This window comes from Mus pahari, chromosome 14, assembly GCF_900095145.1.
Source record: "Mus pahari chromosome 14, PAHARI_EIJ_v1.1, whole genome shotgun sequence".
Lineage (NCBI taxonomy): Eukaryota > Metazoa > Chordata > Mammalia > Rodentia > Muridae > Mus > Mus pahari.
In genome coordinates this window covers 45,232,350-45,247,774 of record NC_034603.1, presented here as the reverse complement: position 1 = coordinate 45,247,774, position 15,425 = coordinate 45,232,350, and the positions used below count along the sequence as shown (strand labels likewise).

Genomic DNA, 15,425 nt, shown 5'->3' with positions numbered 1-15,425 from the left:
TATTTCATGTATGTGGCAAAAAAAAAAAAAAAAAAAAATCAGGGGTGTGGGGGAGATCAGATGAGAAAACTGTAAGCAAAATGTAGTTCTCTAATTGGTTACCTTGGAGGGCACAGATGAAATACTATTTAAGTGTTTTCTTAAAGGGCAGAATAGTAAATATTTTAGAGTGCAGATCAGGAGGCAAAATGCAGGATATTGTATAGGTAGTTCTAACTATTAAAAATGTAACCACATCAAAATGTAAAACCCATTTTTAGGTATTGGACTGAACAAAGATAAGCAAACTGTGTGCTGTGCTTGTTGATTCTGTCCTGCAATTATTTCCACTAAGGAAGAAGAGATTGAATACTTTGTTACCCAAAAATATTCTAGGTTTTTCTTAAGAAAAAACATAGTTGCCAGGCAGTGATGGTGCAAGCCTTTAATCCCAGCACTTGGGAGGCAGAGACAGGGAGATTTCTTCTGAGTTCGAGGCCAGCCTGGTCTACAAGGTTGAGTTCTAGGACAGCCAGGGGTATACAGTAAAACCCTGTCTCGAAAAACCGAAAAAAAAAAAAAGAAAGAGAAAGATAAGACAAGACAGACAGACAGACAGAAAGAAAGAAAGAAGAAAAAGAAAGAAAAAAGAAAAGGAAGAAGAAAGGAAGGAGAGAGAAAGAGAAAAGCGTAGTTATCCAGGTATCTTCAGAACAGCTTATGATAGGATCTTTTGTCGCATAATATTGGTTATTATCTTTTTCTCTTAGGGATGTTCACACCAGGCTACAAAGAAAGAAGTTAAATAGCATACAAAAACTTAATCTGTCTTCTCTCATTCTTCTTTTCTATAAGTCATGAATGGATAGTTCACCGTAGAATGTATCAGTTTCTCTTCTTTCTCTCAGCTGCGTTTGGATGAAGCACAGGAAGCAGAATGCCAGGTTTTGAAGATGCAGCTGCAGCAGGAACTGGAGCTGTTGAATGCTTATCAGAGCAAAATAAAGATGCAAGCTGAGGCCCAACATGATCGAGAGCTTCGAGAGTTGGAACAGAGGGTCTCCCTTCGCAGAGCACTCTTGGAACAAAAGGTACAGATAATAGGAGGAGGAGAGGTGGTTTTTTGTTTTGTTTTGTTTTTTTATCAAAAGAACTATATATATGTATGTGCCCATAAGCTGGGGGTTGAGTGGGTATTTTTCTTTGGTTTTTTCGAGACAGGGTTTCTCTGTGTAGTCCTGGCTGTCCTGGAACTCACTCTGTAGACCAGGCTGGCCTCAAACTCAGAAATCTGCCTGCCTCTGCCTCCCAAGTGCTGGGATTAAAGGTATGCGCCACCACGCCCGGCTGAGTGGGTATTTTTCTTTCATTGTATTGTGTATGATGCATGTATGGGGGTGTGTGTACATACATGTTCATGACAGCTTTTTTTTTTTTTTTTTTAAGATTTATTTATTTTATATAAGTACAGGTGTGTATCTTCAGACACACCAGAAGAGGGCATCAGATCCCATTATAGATGGTTGTGAGCCACCATGTGGTTCCTGGGAATTGAACTCAGGACTTCTGGACGAGGAGTCAGTGCCCTTAACAACTGAGCCATCTCTCCAGCCCTGTTCACAGCTTTTATTTTAATTTTTTGGCCTGAGGATTGAGCCTAAGACCTCACACTTGCAAGGCAAGAACTCTACTGATATCAGTAGGGCTTGTATTAGATTTCTTTCATAATGTTTTTTAGTTCTAGTTCAATAGGTTTGTTATTGTTGAGGTTTTTTTTTTCTTCAAATATTCAGAAATGAGCTTTTAATTTTTATTTATTTTTTTGTTTTGTTTTGTTTTGAAGACAGAGTCTCACTATATAGCTCTAGCTGTCCTGGAACTCACTATGTAGACCAAGCTGGCCTCAAATTCACTGAGATCCACCTGCCTCTGCTTCCTGGGTCCTGTGATTAAGGTCATATGCCATTGTGCTCAATAATGAACTTTTAACTAATGAAATTTAAAACTCAAAGGAATATAATTAATGGGTAGATTATGAACCATTTGAAGACTAAGGCTTGGAACCTTAGAGGTACGGAGGAGCTGCTGAAACAATGCAATGATCTGACGATAGCACTCTCTCATATATTGAAGTTCACAAGTATCACTTTGTTCAAGCACTCTAAGATCTTAGTTGTCCATGAATCCATCATTCATGTTCTCACCAGCATTAAGCAGATTTAGAAAGAAAATCACAGAAAATGCTACAGGAAAAACTCTTGGACTTGTGGCCCAAGAAGGAAATGAGCCATGTCCCACTGATCACTCAGCACCAGGAGAAGCTGGAGATAGCAAGCAGCAAGCATACCTGCTATTCAAGGACTTTATCACGGTCTGAGGACATCCAGACAGTAAAACACAAATAAAGCTTTGATTTCTGCCCTTGGGATGTGGAGGCAAGAAATAGGAATTTAAAATCATGCTTGCCTGTATAACTTTGAGACCAACCTCAGCTATATGAAACCTGTGTCAGTACAAACAAAAAGAATATAAAGCTGTGTGAAGACTATTGAGTTATGAGAGGAGGAATGCTAGCTCCATTTCCGTTTTTTTGTTTGTTTTTTGAGAGAGAGAGTAACAGGATTTCTTTGTGCAGTCAAAGAAGAAAAGGAGCCCACCAGTGATGGTATTCAATTTTAAACCCAGCATTGAACAAGCAGAAGCAGGCAGATCTCTGAGTTTGAGGCCAGCCTGTTCTACCGAGCTAGTTCCAGGATAGCCAGAGCTACACGAGAAGATCTGTCTTGAAAAATCAAGATGATGATGATGATGATGATGATGATGATGATGATGTGGTGTCCATAAAATAGCTATTGATTTTCTTGAGTAGTTATTGCTGTTTTAGCTGAAACATAAAATGATGTTTTGCTCCCTTTTCCTATCTTGACAGATTGAAGAAGAGATGTTGGCTTTGCAGAATGAACGCACAGAACGAATACGTAGCCTGCTCGAGCGTCAAGCCAGAGAAATTGAAGCATTTGACTCTGAAAGCATGAGATTAGGTTTTAGTAACATGGTCCTTTCTAATCTCTCCCCTGAGGCATTCAGCCACAGCTACCCAGGAGCTTCTAGTTGGTCTCACAATCCTACTGGGGGTCCAGGACCTCACTGGGGTCATCCAATGGGTGGCACACCACAAGCTTGGGGTCATCCGATGCAAGGTGGACCCCAACCATGGGGTCATCCCTCAGGGCCAATGCAAGGGGTACCTCGAGGTAGCAGTATGGGAGTCCGCAATAGCCCCCAGGCTTTGAGGCGGACAGCTTCTGGGGGACGGACGGAACAGGGCATGAGCAGAAGCACGAGTGTCACTTCACAAATATCCAATGGGTCACACATGTCTTACACATAATAATTGAAAGTGGCAATTCCGCTGGAGCTGTCTGCCAAAAGAAACTGCCTACAGACATCATCACAGCAGCCTCCTCACTTGGGTACTACCAGGTGGAAGCTGTGCATATGGTATATTTTATTCGTCTTTGTAAAGCGTTATGTTTTATGTTTACTAATTGGGATGTCATAGTATTTGGCTGCCGGGGTTTTTGTGGTTGGCTTTTTGTTTTTGTTTAACGTTTGGAAAAATTTTTAAGTGGAAATAGATAAGTATTTCATGTATGTGGCAAAAAAAAAAAAAAAAAAATTGGCTTAATTAGAAGGGGTATTATCTGAACAATATAAAAAATAGAATGAAGCAAACTAATCTGAATCATCACTTTAGGGTATCCACAGCCTAAGAAATTTGTTGGAAGATCTAAAGCCTTCCTTCATATTCCAAATTCCATGAGTCACTGACAGCAGGCAGCATCCATGCTGAAACACATTCTTACTGAAATATACCTCCACTCCTCACCAGTGTGTTTTCTTTATTTATGAATTGATCTGATTTCTCAACCTCATTTGAACTAAAAAACAGAAGACCTTGAACATTAAAAGATTGCATTTACCTTTTCAGTGGTAGAAAATCATTTAGTTCTTTGCTATAAGTGCTTCAGAAATTATCAGATTTTGTAGGTTGTATCATTGTAAGACGGAGTTGCATAAGATCATAAGCTGTGTGGCTATTGCACTAACAAGCCTGTGAACTTTCAGATAGAAAAACCAGAGGGCCAGAGGGGCCCCTGAAAGTTCCTGTGGCAGGGATGTTCAGCAGGGAGAAGGAGGGAAAGCCTGTATAGCTAGCCTGACATTTTGTTTCTTGTACAATATCTCATCTGACCCAAACTTAAAGCTCCAAACAGTACCTTTGCTTTGTTTGTACAAAAATGAAGACATATAGCCAACACAAAGCAAATGCCAGAGGTATTAAATGATGCCATATTTGAACTGCCATCTATTAAATATTCATCACACTACAGAGACATAATTTTATTATCCCCTTTTAGCTTATGGGATTTCCTGTTTACAAGTAGCAATAGTCAATTATTTAACTACTTAGTTGCCACCAGGAGTCACTGAGCCAATGACTACCAGCTGCTGACTAATCTTCACACTGTAGTTATTGCTTCATTTGCAGGTCCTCTGTGCTTAATCGCTGTTTTTGTTGCTGTAATACCTTATGAATTCTTAATTCATTGAGACTTAATGACCATCTGGGTCCATGTTAATATCATATAATAGCAAATTCCTTTCAGAAGTCTCTAGCTTTAGTGCTAAAATACTACTGAGAAAGAAACTAGTAGTTGGGTGAATGAAAGAAAACAAAATTTGAAGATATTATGTAGTGGTCAGGGACCACTAACATTTGGAGAGTGTGTTTTGTCTGTTCTTCAATGAAGGATCAATCCAGTGTTCTTCATCAATGTTAGTTAATATCCCATTGCTTGTGTGGAGCCTTGAGTTGGTGGTAGACTAGGGCCAATGCCCTCTTTAGTGAGAGACCAGAGGTTTTGTATAAGTTATTGTCCTGCTCCCTTTTCAGTTGTCTTGAAGAGCTCTTGCTACTAACTCTGGGTCCTGCTTTTCATTTAGGTAGACGGTCAGCATTCTCTTAATCATAATTAGAACAAACTGGTGACCAAATTGTCATCTGCTACTATGGAAGTTCTTGGTTTTCTTAACCACATTTTATGTCTTGTCCAGGTATGTCAATCCAGTCTCCATGACATACCCCCTTCAGAAGTTTCTGACATTGGTTTGAGGATTTCTGACACTAAGTAAAAGAAAAATTAGATCAGGGTGTGGTAGCAAATGCCTATAATCCCAGCATTTATGAGGTAGGGATAGGAATCTCAGGTTCAAGGCTGCCTTCAAGTGTCTCAAAAAGGAAAGAACAAAGGAAAGGTAGATACTATAGTATAGGTCCTTTGAAAATCCAATAGAAGGTTAATAGTGTTCACACACACTTCTAGGCAGGGTTTTAAACATATTCCCCATCAGTTTTTAGGTAAACATATACTTGCTATAGCTAATGAAAAGCGCTTTTCTTTTTTTTCTTTTTCTTTTTTTCCATTTTCATTCAAAATACTATTAAGGAGTTTCAAACAAATTGAAAATTCTATATGTTTTGAGGAAATAAGGGGAAGCTTTAGAGTTTAATAGGATATTCAAAACTATAAAAGAATATCATCTTTAAAAACTGTTCTGGCAACTGTCTGCTACCAGAAGGTTAGGTTGAGAAAGCAGATCCAATATATGCAAGACATTTCTTCAAACTCCAAACTACTACCAGAAACACATTTTATCATCCATTGTGAGTGTCATTTAGTCAAATTTAGTTAATGAGTCCTTTTTGATCATAATTCACTCACAGTAGTGTGATTGAATACTGACTGTCCAGTAAGGATTTCTGCCCCACCTAATTGTGTGGCACCCAGTTTTTCCATGTAGGTCATTATACCTGGATGATGCCATCAATTTAGTTACAATGCATGTAGTTTGCACAATGATTAAAATGAATAGGTTTGTGTTTATAGCCTATAGTAACTCTAGTTGAATCATGTACACAGCAGGAGTGGTCACAGTAAAAACTGGTAGCAGGAAAATTTGAAATGCCCTAAAATCAGGGCAAATACTTGATGGGGGGAAAAAAGCAGAAATGTCAACATTTGACCAGATTAACACTACCTCCTCCCCAGTTGTTGGTATTCACTCATTGTGTGTGTATTTAAGAAGAGAGCATGAAGAGCTTGTTAACACACCAGAGGTTGTCGACCTATATCTGGTATCCAGAACCTGACAGGGAAACAGCTTTTGGTCTCCCTTTTTTAGGATCAGCATTTTAAAAATGCAAAGCCTATATGTTGAGACATTTTATTCCTAATTAGATTCTCTGCCCTTTGCACATAACTTTTCTCTTAAACTTAGTTCTAACCCTAAATTTTGACATCAGAAAGTGTTTGCACTGTATAAACAATGTTAGCTGAAAGCATGTTTATTTTTTAAAGAGCTTCTGCTCTTCTGCACATTTCCCTATCTAGAGATGGATGGTCCTGAATTTGACGTCACACCCACAGGTGAAACAGCCTGAAGTCAAGGCCTTGCTAGTAAGTGGAGCTTTGTACATAGTCATTATGAGTGTTTGCCTGCCTGGACACCATGTAAACATAACACTAAAGAAACTGTCCTGGAGATTCCCATCCTGCTACTGATAATTTTTCTGTACATCCTTTTCAAAAATTGAAAACTTTTTCAGATCATAAGGCAGAATTTAGTAATTTTGTGTTAATGTCTAGCATTTTAAACATAGAATAACATTGTTTTGGACACTGGAATAATACGATTTATTTTCACCTGTAGAAATGACTTCATTGTACTTGAACACCTTTGCATTTCTCCATTTGTGCCATTTACAAGTGGAAATAAATTTTATTATACCATGATCTACTGGTGTTTTAAAACTTAAATGTGCACATTTTGGGTATAGCTATTTTCACTTGTATGTATATATTGTATATACATATGAGTGTCTATATGTGTGTATAGATGGATTGGTATAACTCATTCTAAACGTGTCTGCCAGGGCTCAAGTTTTATTGTTCCTGCCCCCACCCCACCCTACCCCCACCCCATGTTACAGCAAGACTGTGGTCTTACAGCTTGAGTCCTCTGGGTGATACTTACGGGAAGGAGATGAGTAGATGCAGGCTTTTTCCCCCTTAGCACTTGTATGGGTGAGGAGAAAGTTAGGTAAAGTATGAAACTATAAATTACAGTGCAGTAAACTGCTAGGGAAGGAGCCAGTTACTGTTATGTTTGTTTTACAATGCAATAAAAGATACAAGCTGCAGAGAAAAATGAACTCTGAAAAGAACACTGGTAGTAATTGTTCTGCAAAAGCTAAGAGAGCCACTGAGTCACAGTCTTCATGGACTTTTGTGGTTTCTTAGTGTTGGACTTTTTGGGTTTCTCATTTACTTTTTACTCTAATACTAATACTTATGTGTTTCGCTGAGTATCAAAACTGCTAGGAAGTGAATTTCAGCTAAAACATATCTAAGGTTCCTAAACTGTAAAATGAGCAGGCAATGATCACTGGGGGAGAAAGAATACTGGTTTGAAGGGAGGACTGTCTCCTTTTAACTTATCTTCTTGTTGATACTAGTAAGTTCTTTAATCACCTTCTACCCCTTCTCAGCCACTACTATTCAAGCAGAGATCTGGCCTAACACAACATGCCTTTTTTACTTTTGCTTCTTTTCTTTTGAGACATGTACACATTCTGATTGGATAATTGATGTTTAGCCAAGGCTGGCCTCAAAATATTAGCAATCTTTCTGTAAGCCTCTCAAGTACTGGGATTACAGGCATGAACCACCATGCCTATAGCCACAGCAACCCATTTTTTTCGAGGTTTTATAGTTCTCCATTTGTCTCATGTTCAAAATGTGAAGTGTCCTAATGTGTATTAAAGTCAGAAAATAATATATTTAAGGTATACTAAGTATGAATCTGCTATGATGAAAGAAATTCTCACTTCTCAAATAGTCTTCTCATAAGGAGCATTGGGCTGTCATCTTTGAGCTGCTTATCAAAATACAGATCATTATTGCATATATACAAACTCTGTTTTATTTTATCCCTAATAACAGAAGTCTCCCTTCCATGGTTTTAGCATTGCCTTTTTAAAAAGGCACTCACCCTGAGTTGTTAAGAACTGGAAATGTCCCACCCTCAGATTCCTTAAAGGATGAAGAGTGTGCTGTACACTCAGCATATGTGCCTCTTGTATGCAAGGACTACTGATTGAAGTCTGTTTTGCTGTGTCTGGTTATGTTGTCTGCACTTTTATGAAATCACTACAGTAGATCTACGTTGGAAATAACTATCAATTTGTAAAGAAATTTTTATTAAACACTGTAGAAAAAGTGAAGCTGAGAACTCTTGTGCATTTATATTTCCTACTGAATTCTGGTAGCCCACTTTTAACGTTGTATTGACTTTTTTTTCCTCTTTGATTATATTCAGATTTCCAAACAAGTGCTGGCCTTCAGATCATAAGTATAAGAAATATGCATCATATCTGCCTATTACAGGCATCTGAAACTTGCACTGCCCATCCATGCAAAAATAAGTATCTTAAATAAAAGCAGAGAGCAAAAACTGGGGAGCCATGTACTATGTCACCACATCTGTTAACTGTTTCCAGCAATCCAAACTGGGGTGTGGGTGTGGGTGTGTGTATGTGTATTGGGGGTTTTGTTTTGCTTTGCTTTTAAATATATAAGGGGTTCTTCTTCAAATAGAGAAAAAGGTTAACCCTCTCCAGCAGGATGCCCATTGGGTATAATATTAACATCTGTAGGCAGTTGGAAGTGTAGAGGGAAGAGAAGGCAAGACTTCTCAGTCAATGGAAGGGTGTCTTGATGCTCAAGAGTCCCCGCCCCCAAAGTACGGGTAATTCAACCTGCACAGTTTCCTTTCACTCATAGTTTGACAATTATGAGTGGAAAATCATGTAATTATCTGTAAATATGTAGCTAACAAATTGACCTAGTTTCTGTACTTTTTTGGTTTTGTACTAAAGTTTATAGGTCTGTGCCAGCTAGAGAGGAGTTGCTGTCATTGCTAGTTGTGCTTCTAGCATATAACCCTGAAACCATCCTAGGTGACATTTTAGAATTAATGCTTAAGTGTTGTTAAATGGGGACATGGAGCTTAATCATTGGTCAGGTTTGAAATCTTTTGAAGCTAAGTAATTTTATTTAATATGATTACATGTCGTCAGTCATGAGTGAGGTGTAGGGAGTCTCCCTCCCCCAGTGGCCATGTTTACAGAGTGTTGTCTACAAAGTGAAAGTGTGTAATGTTTATGTAAATTATGCAGGTGATAACTTTATGGTTTGGGACTGTTTATGGGCTCTTTTAAGTGAATTTTCAAATGAAATGAACTATGCTTATTGCTGGCACATTGATCCCATTTCTGGAACATTTCCTACTTCCAGAATTCCGTATGTTCCTTAGACATTACCCCCACTTAACCTCCCTTCCTCTGATATGCCTTGTAGCTAAGATTTAAAAGACTGTTGAACATAGATGAGGGGTGTGCATTTCTTAAAAATCCATGAACCCTCAATTGTATGCTTTCAGTATTGTGTTATATGTTTCTATGGCAACTTTGAAGTCAGTGGTTTAGAAATGAGATACCAATGTTAATGAAAAGTATGTACTCTTTGCTTTTGCATGGCTTGGCTTAGTATCCAAGGTATATTAGAGCCACTTGAAAGCATGAAGACCAGTTATATGGAAACAGGTTCTCTCAGTGGCACATTTTGCTTTTTCTTAGCCCTCAAATACATTGCCTCGGCATGAACATTATTGTTAATATAAATTGCACATGGTCATCGAGTGAATTATAAAATTTTGAAAAGATGCAGCTGCCCAATATTTACAGTTTGGGGTGGTCTCTATCTCAAATAACAGTGTAGGTATTGGAACCCTTGTAGCCCTTCTTGGGGTCAAACAGGTATATGGATTTATCAAGGAGGGCATTGGCTGCCCCTGGGGTATTGCCATGCTGTTGTCTTTGCTGCTGGTTCACTCCATGTGCTGTTGTCCTTCACTTCATACTCTCACAGAAACCATCACTCTTTCTTCCTTTTTTTTTTTTTCTTTTATTCCACATTAAATGGGAATTGTGCCTATTTAGATTGCCCCTCCAGTTAAATACACATGTAATCCAAGCCAGAGATAAGATGGAAGAACTTTTTTTTTTTCAAGTTCACTTGGCCAGTAACTTATCTAACAAACTGTTTTACCACATTATCTTGACACTTGATAGAAGAGCCTATTAGGAGTCACAGTGGTTTCGTAGAGTAAAACCCAAGTGAGGAAGGATGTGTGGGGTTTCCATCAGGAAATAATTTCATTCTTGGTTTACTCTTTATGATCCTTCTCTGCTAGTTTAGAATAGGTTTTTTTTTTTTTTTTATTTTTTTAGGGAAATTTTTTACAAAAATAATGGTCTGATGTAAATACCATTTTAAAGTACAGTGCACATAACTCCCTAGGCTGTTCCAACCTGACTATTTGTAAATGCTTTAGAGTTTTTAAATTAACACTTCTGTTGCTAAATACTATTTATGTAAGTCTGAAAAGGTTTTTAACCCATATAAAACATTTAAATAATGCAGGTTATTATGAGCAAGTTAGCTTTGAGAACCCCTCCTTTTAGTATATGAAAAAGCCTAATGCGCATTCATGAGGTTGGAGAGACTATGAGAAATATGTATAGTGTATATTTTAAACAGCTTTGCTTGTATTGTGAAGATTTAAGAACAAACTTGAGATTTTTAAAGTTAACTATTAACACAGTTTTAACATAAGTTATCCCACTGGGTTTTAAAGCATCTTGAATGTATAACCCTTCTGTAACCCAGGCTGGTTTTTGCTTTTACTGAACCATCCAAACGTTATTTATATTTTTAATTTTATGTACTCATTTCTTTTTGTTTCCCTCAAACAGCATGTTGTTGTTGGGGTTTTTTGTTTTGTTTTTGTTTGTTTTGGATTTTTTTTTGCACATGTAGAAATTTTTTTAAAAGAAGGAAATTAATACATGATTTTTCTCTAGATTTTCTTCACTTCAGTCTTTCTACTAACCTCTTAAAAACCATGGCATTCCATTTGCTTTATTTGTGCAAATGCCAGGGTTGGTTTTTATTTTTATTTTTGCTATTTACCTAAAAAGAAGAGAGAGAGAGAAAGAGACAATGCTTCAGTCAACTGCTTTTTTATTTAAAATTTAAAGAAAAAAAAAAAGAAAAAAAAAGCTGTAACCTTATCATTTCTGAGTAGACCATTGAGAGAGATGCACACCTGTCAGCCAGGACCAGCTTTGGTGGCTAAGGGAATATTTAACTACGCAAGATATGTTCTGTACAAAACGTGGTATGTGTTACCCACAGTCCATTTCAGTTATTCCCACAAGTCAGGTCCAGATAAATGAGGGTTATCAGCTAACTGATATGTTATCATTGAGGTTCGTCAATGAATTTGTACATTTCTAGTTCCCTTTGGTGAAGGGAAAAATGATGATTTTGCAAGACCTAGATTTTGGCTTGGTTTCTTGCCTCCTTTTTTTGGCAGCCTTCATCTTTTCCTAAAGCCCTTGAGCCTGTAGGGTTTTCATAGTGGACAAAGGACTTAAATGGTCTTTTAAAACTGAGATAGTTTTAGGGGAAAAGGCAAGAGATTATCATATTGAACATGTAGTATCCCAATACTTTTAACAGTGGCAAATTTTGAGTAAGCCCAGTCCTCTCGATTTTTAGACTAAACAGATGCCCACAGTGGAGGCTGCCCACAGGTTGCAATGAGGGAGAAGCCTCTCCCTCACTGTCAGCACAGCTGGTGAAGGTGCCTGTGCAGATGTGCATTTTCCTTTCGGTAAAAATGGTCCACAGCACTAACTGGTAAGGCTTATTGTACAGTATATTGTCAGTATTCTGGTTCGGCATTACCCTATAGTTCGTATATAACCTGTATTAATTGTATAGATTGTGCATTTCAAGCTGTTACCAAGTTGTCAGAACCCTAAGAACGAAAACAGGTCACATGTAATATTTTGTTTGTAAGTATCCTTTGTGTCACAGCAAAGGAAATGTTTAAAAGATCAACTGTAATAAAAGTAATTTTAGTACACAGTGTCTGCTCGCTTTATTTCTTAGGTTTTATTTGCTTTTATGTTTATTAATACTTTGCCCGTGTGTGTATTCGTGCACTATATGCATCCCTGATGCCTGAAGAATTCAGAAGAGGGTGTCAGATCCTCTGGAACAGGAGGAATTACAGACTGTTGGTGAACTACAATGTATGTGCTGGGACTTGAACCTGAGTCCTCTGAAAGAACCAAGTGCTTTTCTCTGTGTTGCCTTGGCTGGCCTTAAACTCCACCTGCCTCTGCCTCCCAGGTACTGGGATTAAAGGCAAGTGCCACCATGCTAGGCAGAACAAGTGCTATTAACCAGTGACCCCATGTTTTTAGCCCCCTGCTCAGCTTTTTCTTTTTTAGATTTATTTATTTTATGTATATGAGTACACTGTAGCTGTACAGATGGTTGTGAGCCATCATGTGGTTGCTAGGAATTGAACTCAGGACCTCTGCTCGCTCCAGCCCCGCTCGCTCCAAAGATTTATTTATTATATGTAAGTACATTATAGCTGTCTTTATACACGCCAGAAGAGGGGGTCATATCTCATTGCAGATGGTTGTGAGCCACCATGTGGTTACTGGGATTTGAACTCAAGACCTTCAGAAGAGCAGTCAGTGCTCTTAACTGCTGAGCCATCTCTCCAGCCCTCTGCTCAGCTTTTTCATGGGCAGTGGTGGTACATGCCTTTAACCCTAGCATTCAGAAGGCAGAGGCAGATGAATCTCTGAGTTTGAGGCCAGCCTGGTCTACAGAATGAATTCCAGGACAGCCAGAGCTACACTATCTATAAAAAAGAAAGAAAAAGGCAAAATACTGATCTTCAAGTACAGTACTATATGTGTATGCTACCACTCCCAGCTCAGTATGGAGGATTTAACTGGTGATAGCGGTGCTAGGGATTGACCCTGGTGTCTTTAACATATTAATCAAGTATTCTGCCACTAAAATTCATCCCTACTTTAACCTGTTTTGTTTTTTTTGTTTTTGTTTTTTTTTTCCCGAGACAGGGTTTCTCTGTATAGCTTTGGCTGTCCTGGAACTCACTTGGTAGACCAGGCTGGCCTCGAACTCAGAAATCCGCCTGCCTCTGCCTCTGCCTCCCGAGTGCTGGGATTAAAGGCCTGCACCACCAGGCCCGGCTACTTTAACCTGTTTTAATCATTGGCATCATACTTTATGTGTTGTGGATGCATGCCACAGTCAGAGGACAGCTTTCAGGAGTACTACCATTTGGGTCTCAGGGATCAAACTCAGGTTGCAAGTTCAGCAAGCACTTTACTGGCTGATCCATCTTACCAGCTCTCTTGCTTTGTTAACTGTTTTGAGATGGAGTCACTGTATAGACCAGACTGGCCTGTAACTTTTAAGTTGCCTCTGCCCCCGATCAGATTAAAGGTGTGTGCCACCACACTTGGCCTCGTTCACTTGTGTATTTTAGCTTGCCTGTCATATTAACTAGAGAATAGCTAGAAATGTGGTACAGCACTTCTACTACCTGAATGTTGCTGTAAGCCGTTTGACCTTAACATGTGTCTCTTGTCAAATTGTGTGGCGGAACCAGAATTAGAGCCCAGTGTTGAGGATTTCTTCCTAAATGTAGAAGAAACACGAACTGCTTTTGCTTTTCTTCCACTGTTGAGTTTACAGCAGGAGAGATTTCCTTTCCTACCCTTCTGCTACCCCCTCTTTCTAACAGAGATTGCAAGAATTCAAACAAACACAGATGTCAGATGTCATCTAGCTCCACAGCATCTCTGCTATGCCTACCTCTCAATGATTCTCCAGGGCAGCAGCAGGCTTCTGTGTATGTACTGGTGACTAAAGTTTCTACTACCCCCCCCCTTAGATACTTGTTTTTAGTAAATAGAGGGAGTGAAGGCTGCTGAGGATGCAGACAGCTGTATGTGTAGGCTACATGCGCAACAACTCTGTCTGGATAGGCGGTTTATTTATTTATATTTTTAGATAAATGTATGTCTCCCCTTTGGAGTTGTACACTCCCAACAGCTCCAAAGAGAAATTTATGCTAGGGGTTTTTTGGGGGAGGGGTTGGTTTTTTGTTTTGTTTTTTTAGGTCCTCTGGAACTAGAGATACAGATGGTTGTGCATGCTAGAAATCAAATCCAGATCCTGTGGAAGAGCAACCAGTACCCTTAAATCTAAGTCAATCCATAATTTCTGCATTTGATACCATCTTTTACAAAGTCTAAGATAGGCATACTCCATTACCATTTCAGACGGGAACTTGTCAAGGAAAAGCAATTTATTTACAGTGTAAATAGAGTTGGCTAGTTGGGATTATAATAGTGGGAAGAGTGTTTGTTGGTGTGACAGTCCTGATACCAGCACTAGGGAAGTGGCAATAGAAGAGTTAAAAGTTCAGACCTCAACACTAGACTGGGCTATATGAGACCCTGTCTAAGAGAAAGAAAAAGCACCTGAGAGCCTCTGGCCACCCGTCACATGCATGCACAGTCACATGCACACATATATAAACACACTGGTTTGGGTTTAGGTCTTAGCCCCATCAGTAATTGTGAGATCTAAAAAGTTACATCTTGTTGAACATGGTGGCGCACGCCTTTAATCCCAGCAATCAGGAGGCAGAGGCAGACAGATCTCTGTGTATGAGGCCAGCCTGGTCTACAAAGCAATTTCCAGGACAGCCAGGGTTACACAGAGAAACCCTGTCTTGAAAAATAAGAACAGGGTTGGTGAAATGGCTCAGCGGGTAAGAGCACCTGACTGCTCTTCCAAAGGTGCAGTGTTCAAATCCCAGCAACCACATGGTGGCTCACAACCATCCTTAACAAGAGCTGACTCCCTCTTCTGGGGTGTCTGAAGACAGCTACAGTGTACTTACATATAATAAATAAATAAATAAATCTTTAAAAAAAAAAAGAAAAAAAAATAAGAACAAGTTACATCTTGGAGGGCTCAGGGGATGACTCAGTGGGTAAAGCAGGACTCAGTACCCACATGAAAGCTAGGTGCAGTGGTGTCCTGCATCTGTAACCCCAGCAGTTGGTGAGGGGGTAAGGAAGTCAGGAGGAGCCAGACAGCCTAGCCAATAAGTGAATTTCAGGTTCAATGAATGACCACATCTCAAAGGTAAGGCAAATGTGAAGACACCCAATGGAGACCTCTGGCCTCCTGGTGGACACACTGGGGCATCTACCCACATGTGCATACATCATTCATAATAATAAAATTTATGCCAGGCATGGTGGTGCAAGCCTTTAATTCCAGCACTCGGGAGGCAGAGGCAGGCAGATTTCTGAGTTCGAGGCCAGCCTGGTCTACAAAGTGAGTTCCAGG

The 15,425-nt window shown here is 39.2% G+C and overlaps 1 protein-coding gene across 2 annotated transcripts in view; it reads left to right on the top strand.

Annotated features, from left to right (window-relative positions):
* The window catches only part of Taok1 (TAO kinase 1), a 91,776-nt gene extending 80,634 nt beyond the window's left edge, over positions 1-11,142 (top strand). For both annotated transcript variants that reach the window (XM_021213125.2, XM_029546656.1), the window contains 2 exons: positions 888-1,070; positions 2,909-11,142. In XM_021213125.2, the coding sequence (XP_021068784.1) occupies positions 888-1,070; positions 2,909-3,370 (645 nt within the window). In that variant the 3' untranslated portion in view covers positions 3,371-11,142. The remainder of the gene's footprint in view (positions 1-887; positions 1,071-2,908) is intronic.
* The last annotated feature ends 4,283 nt before the right edge of the window (positions 11,143-15,425 follow it).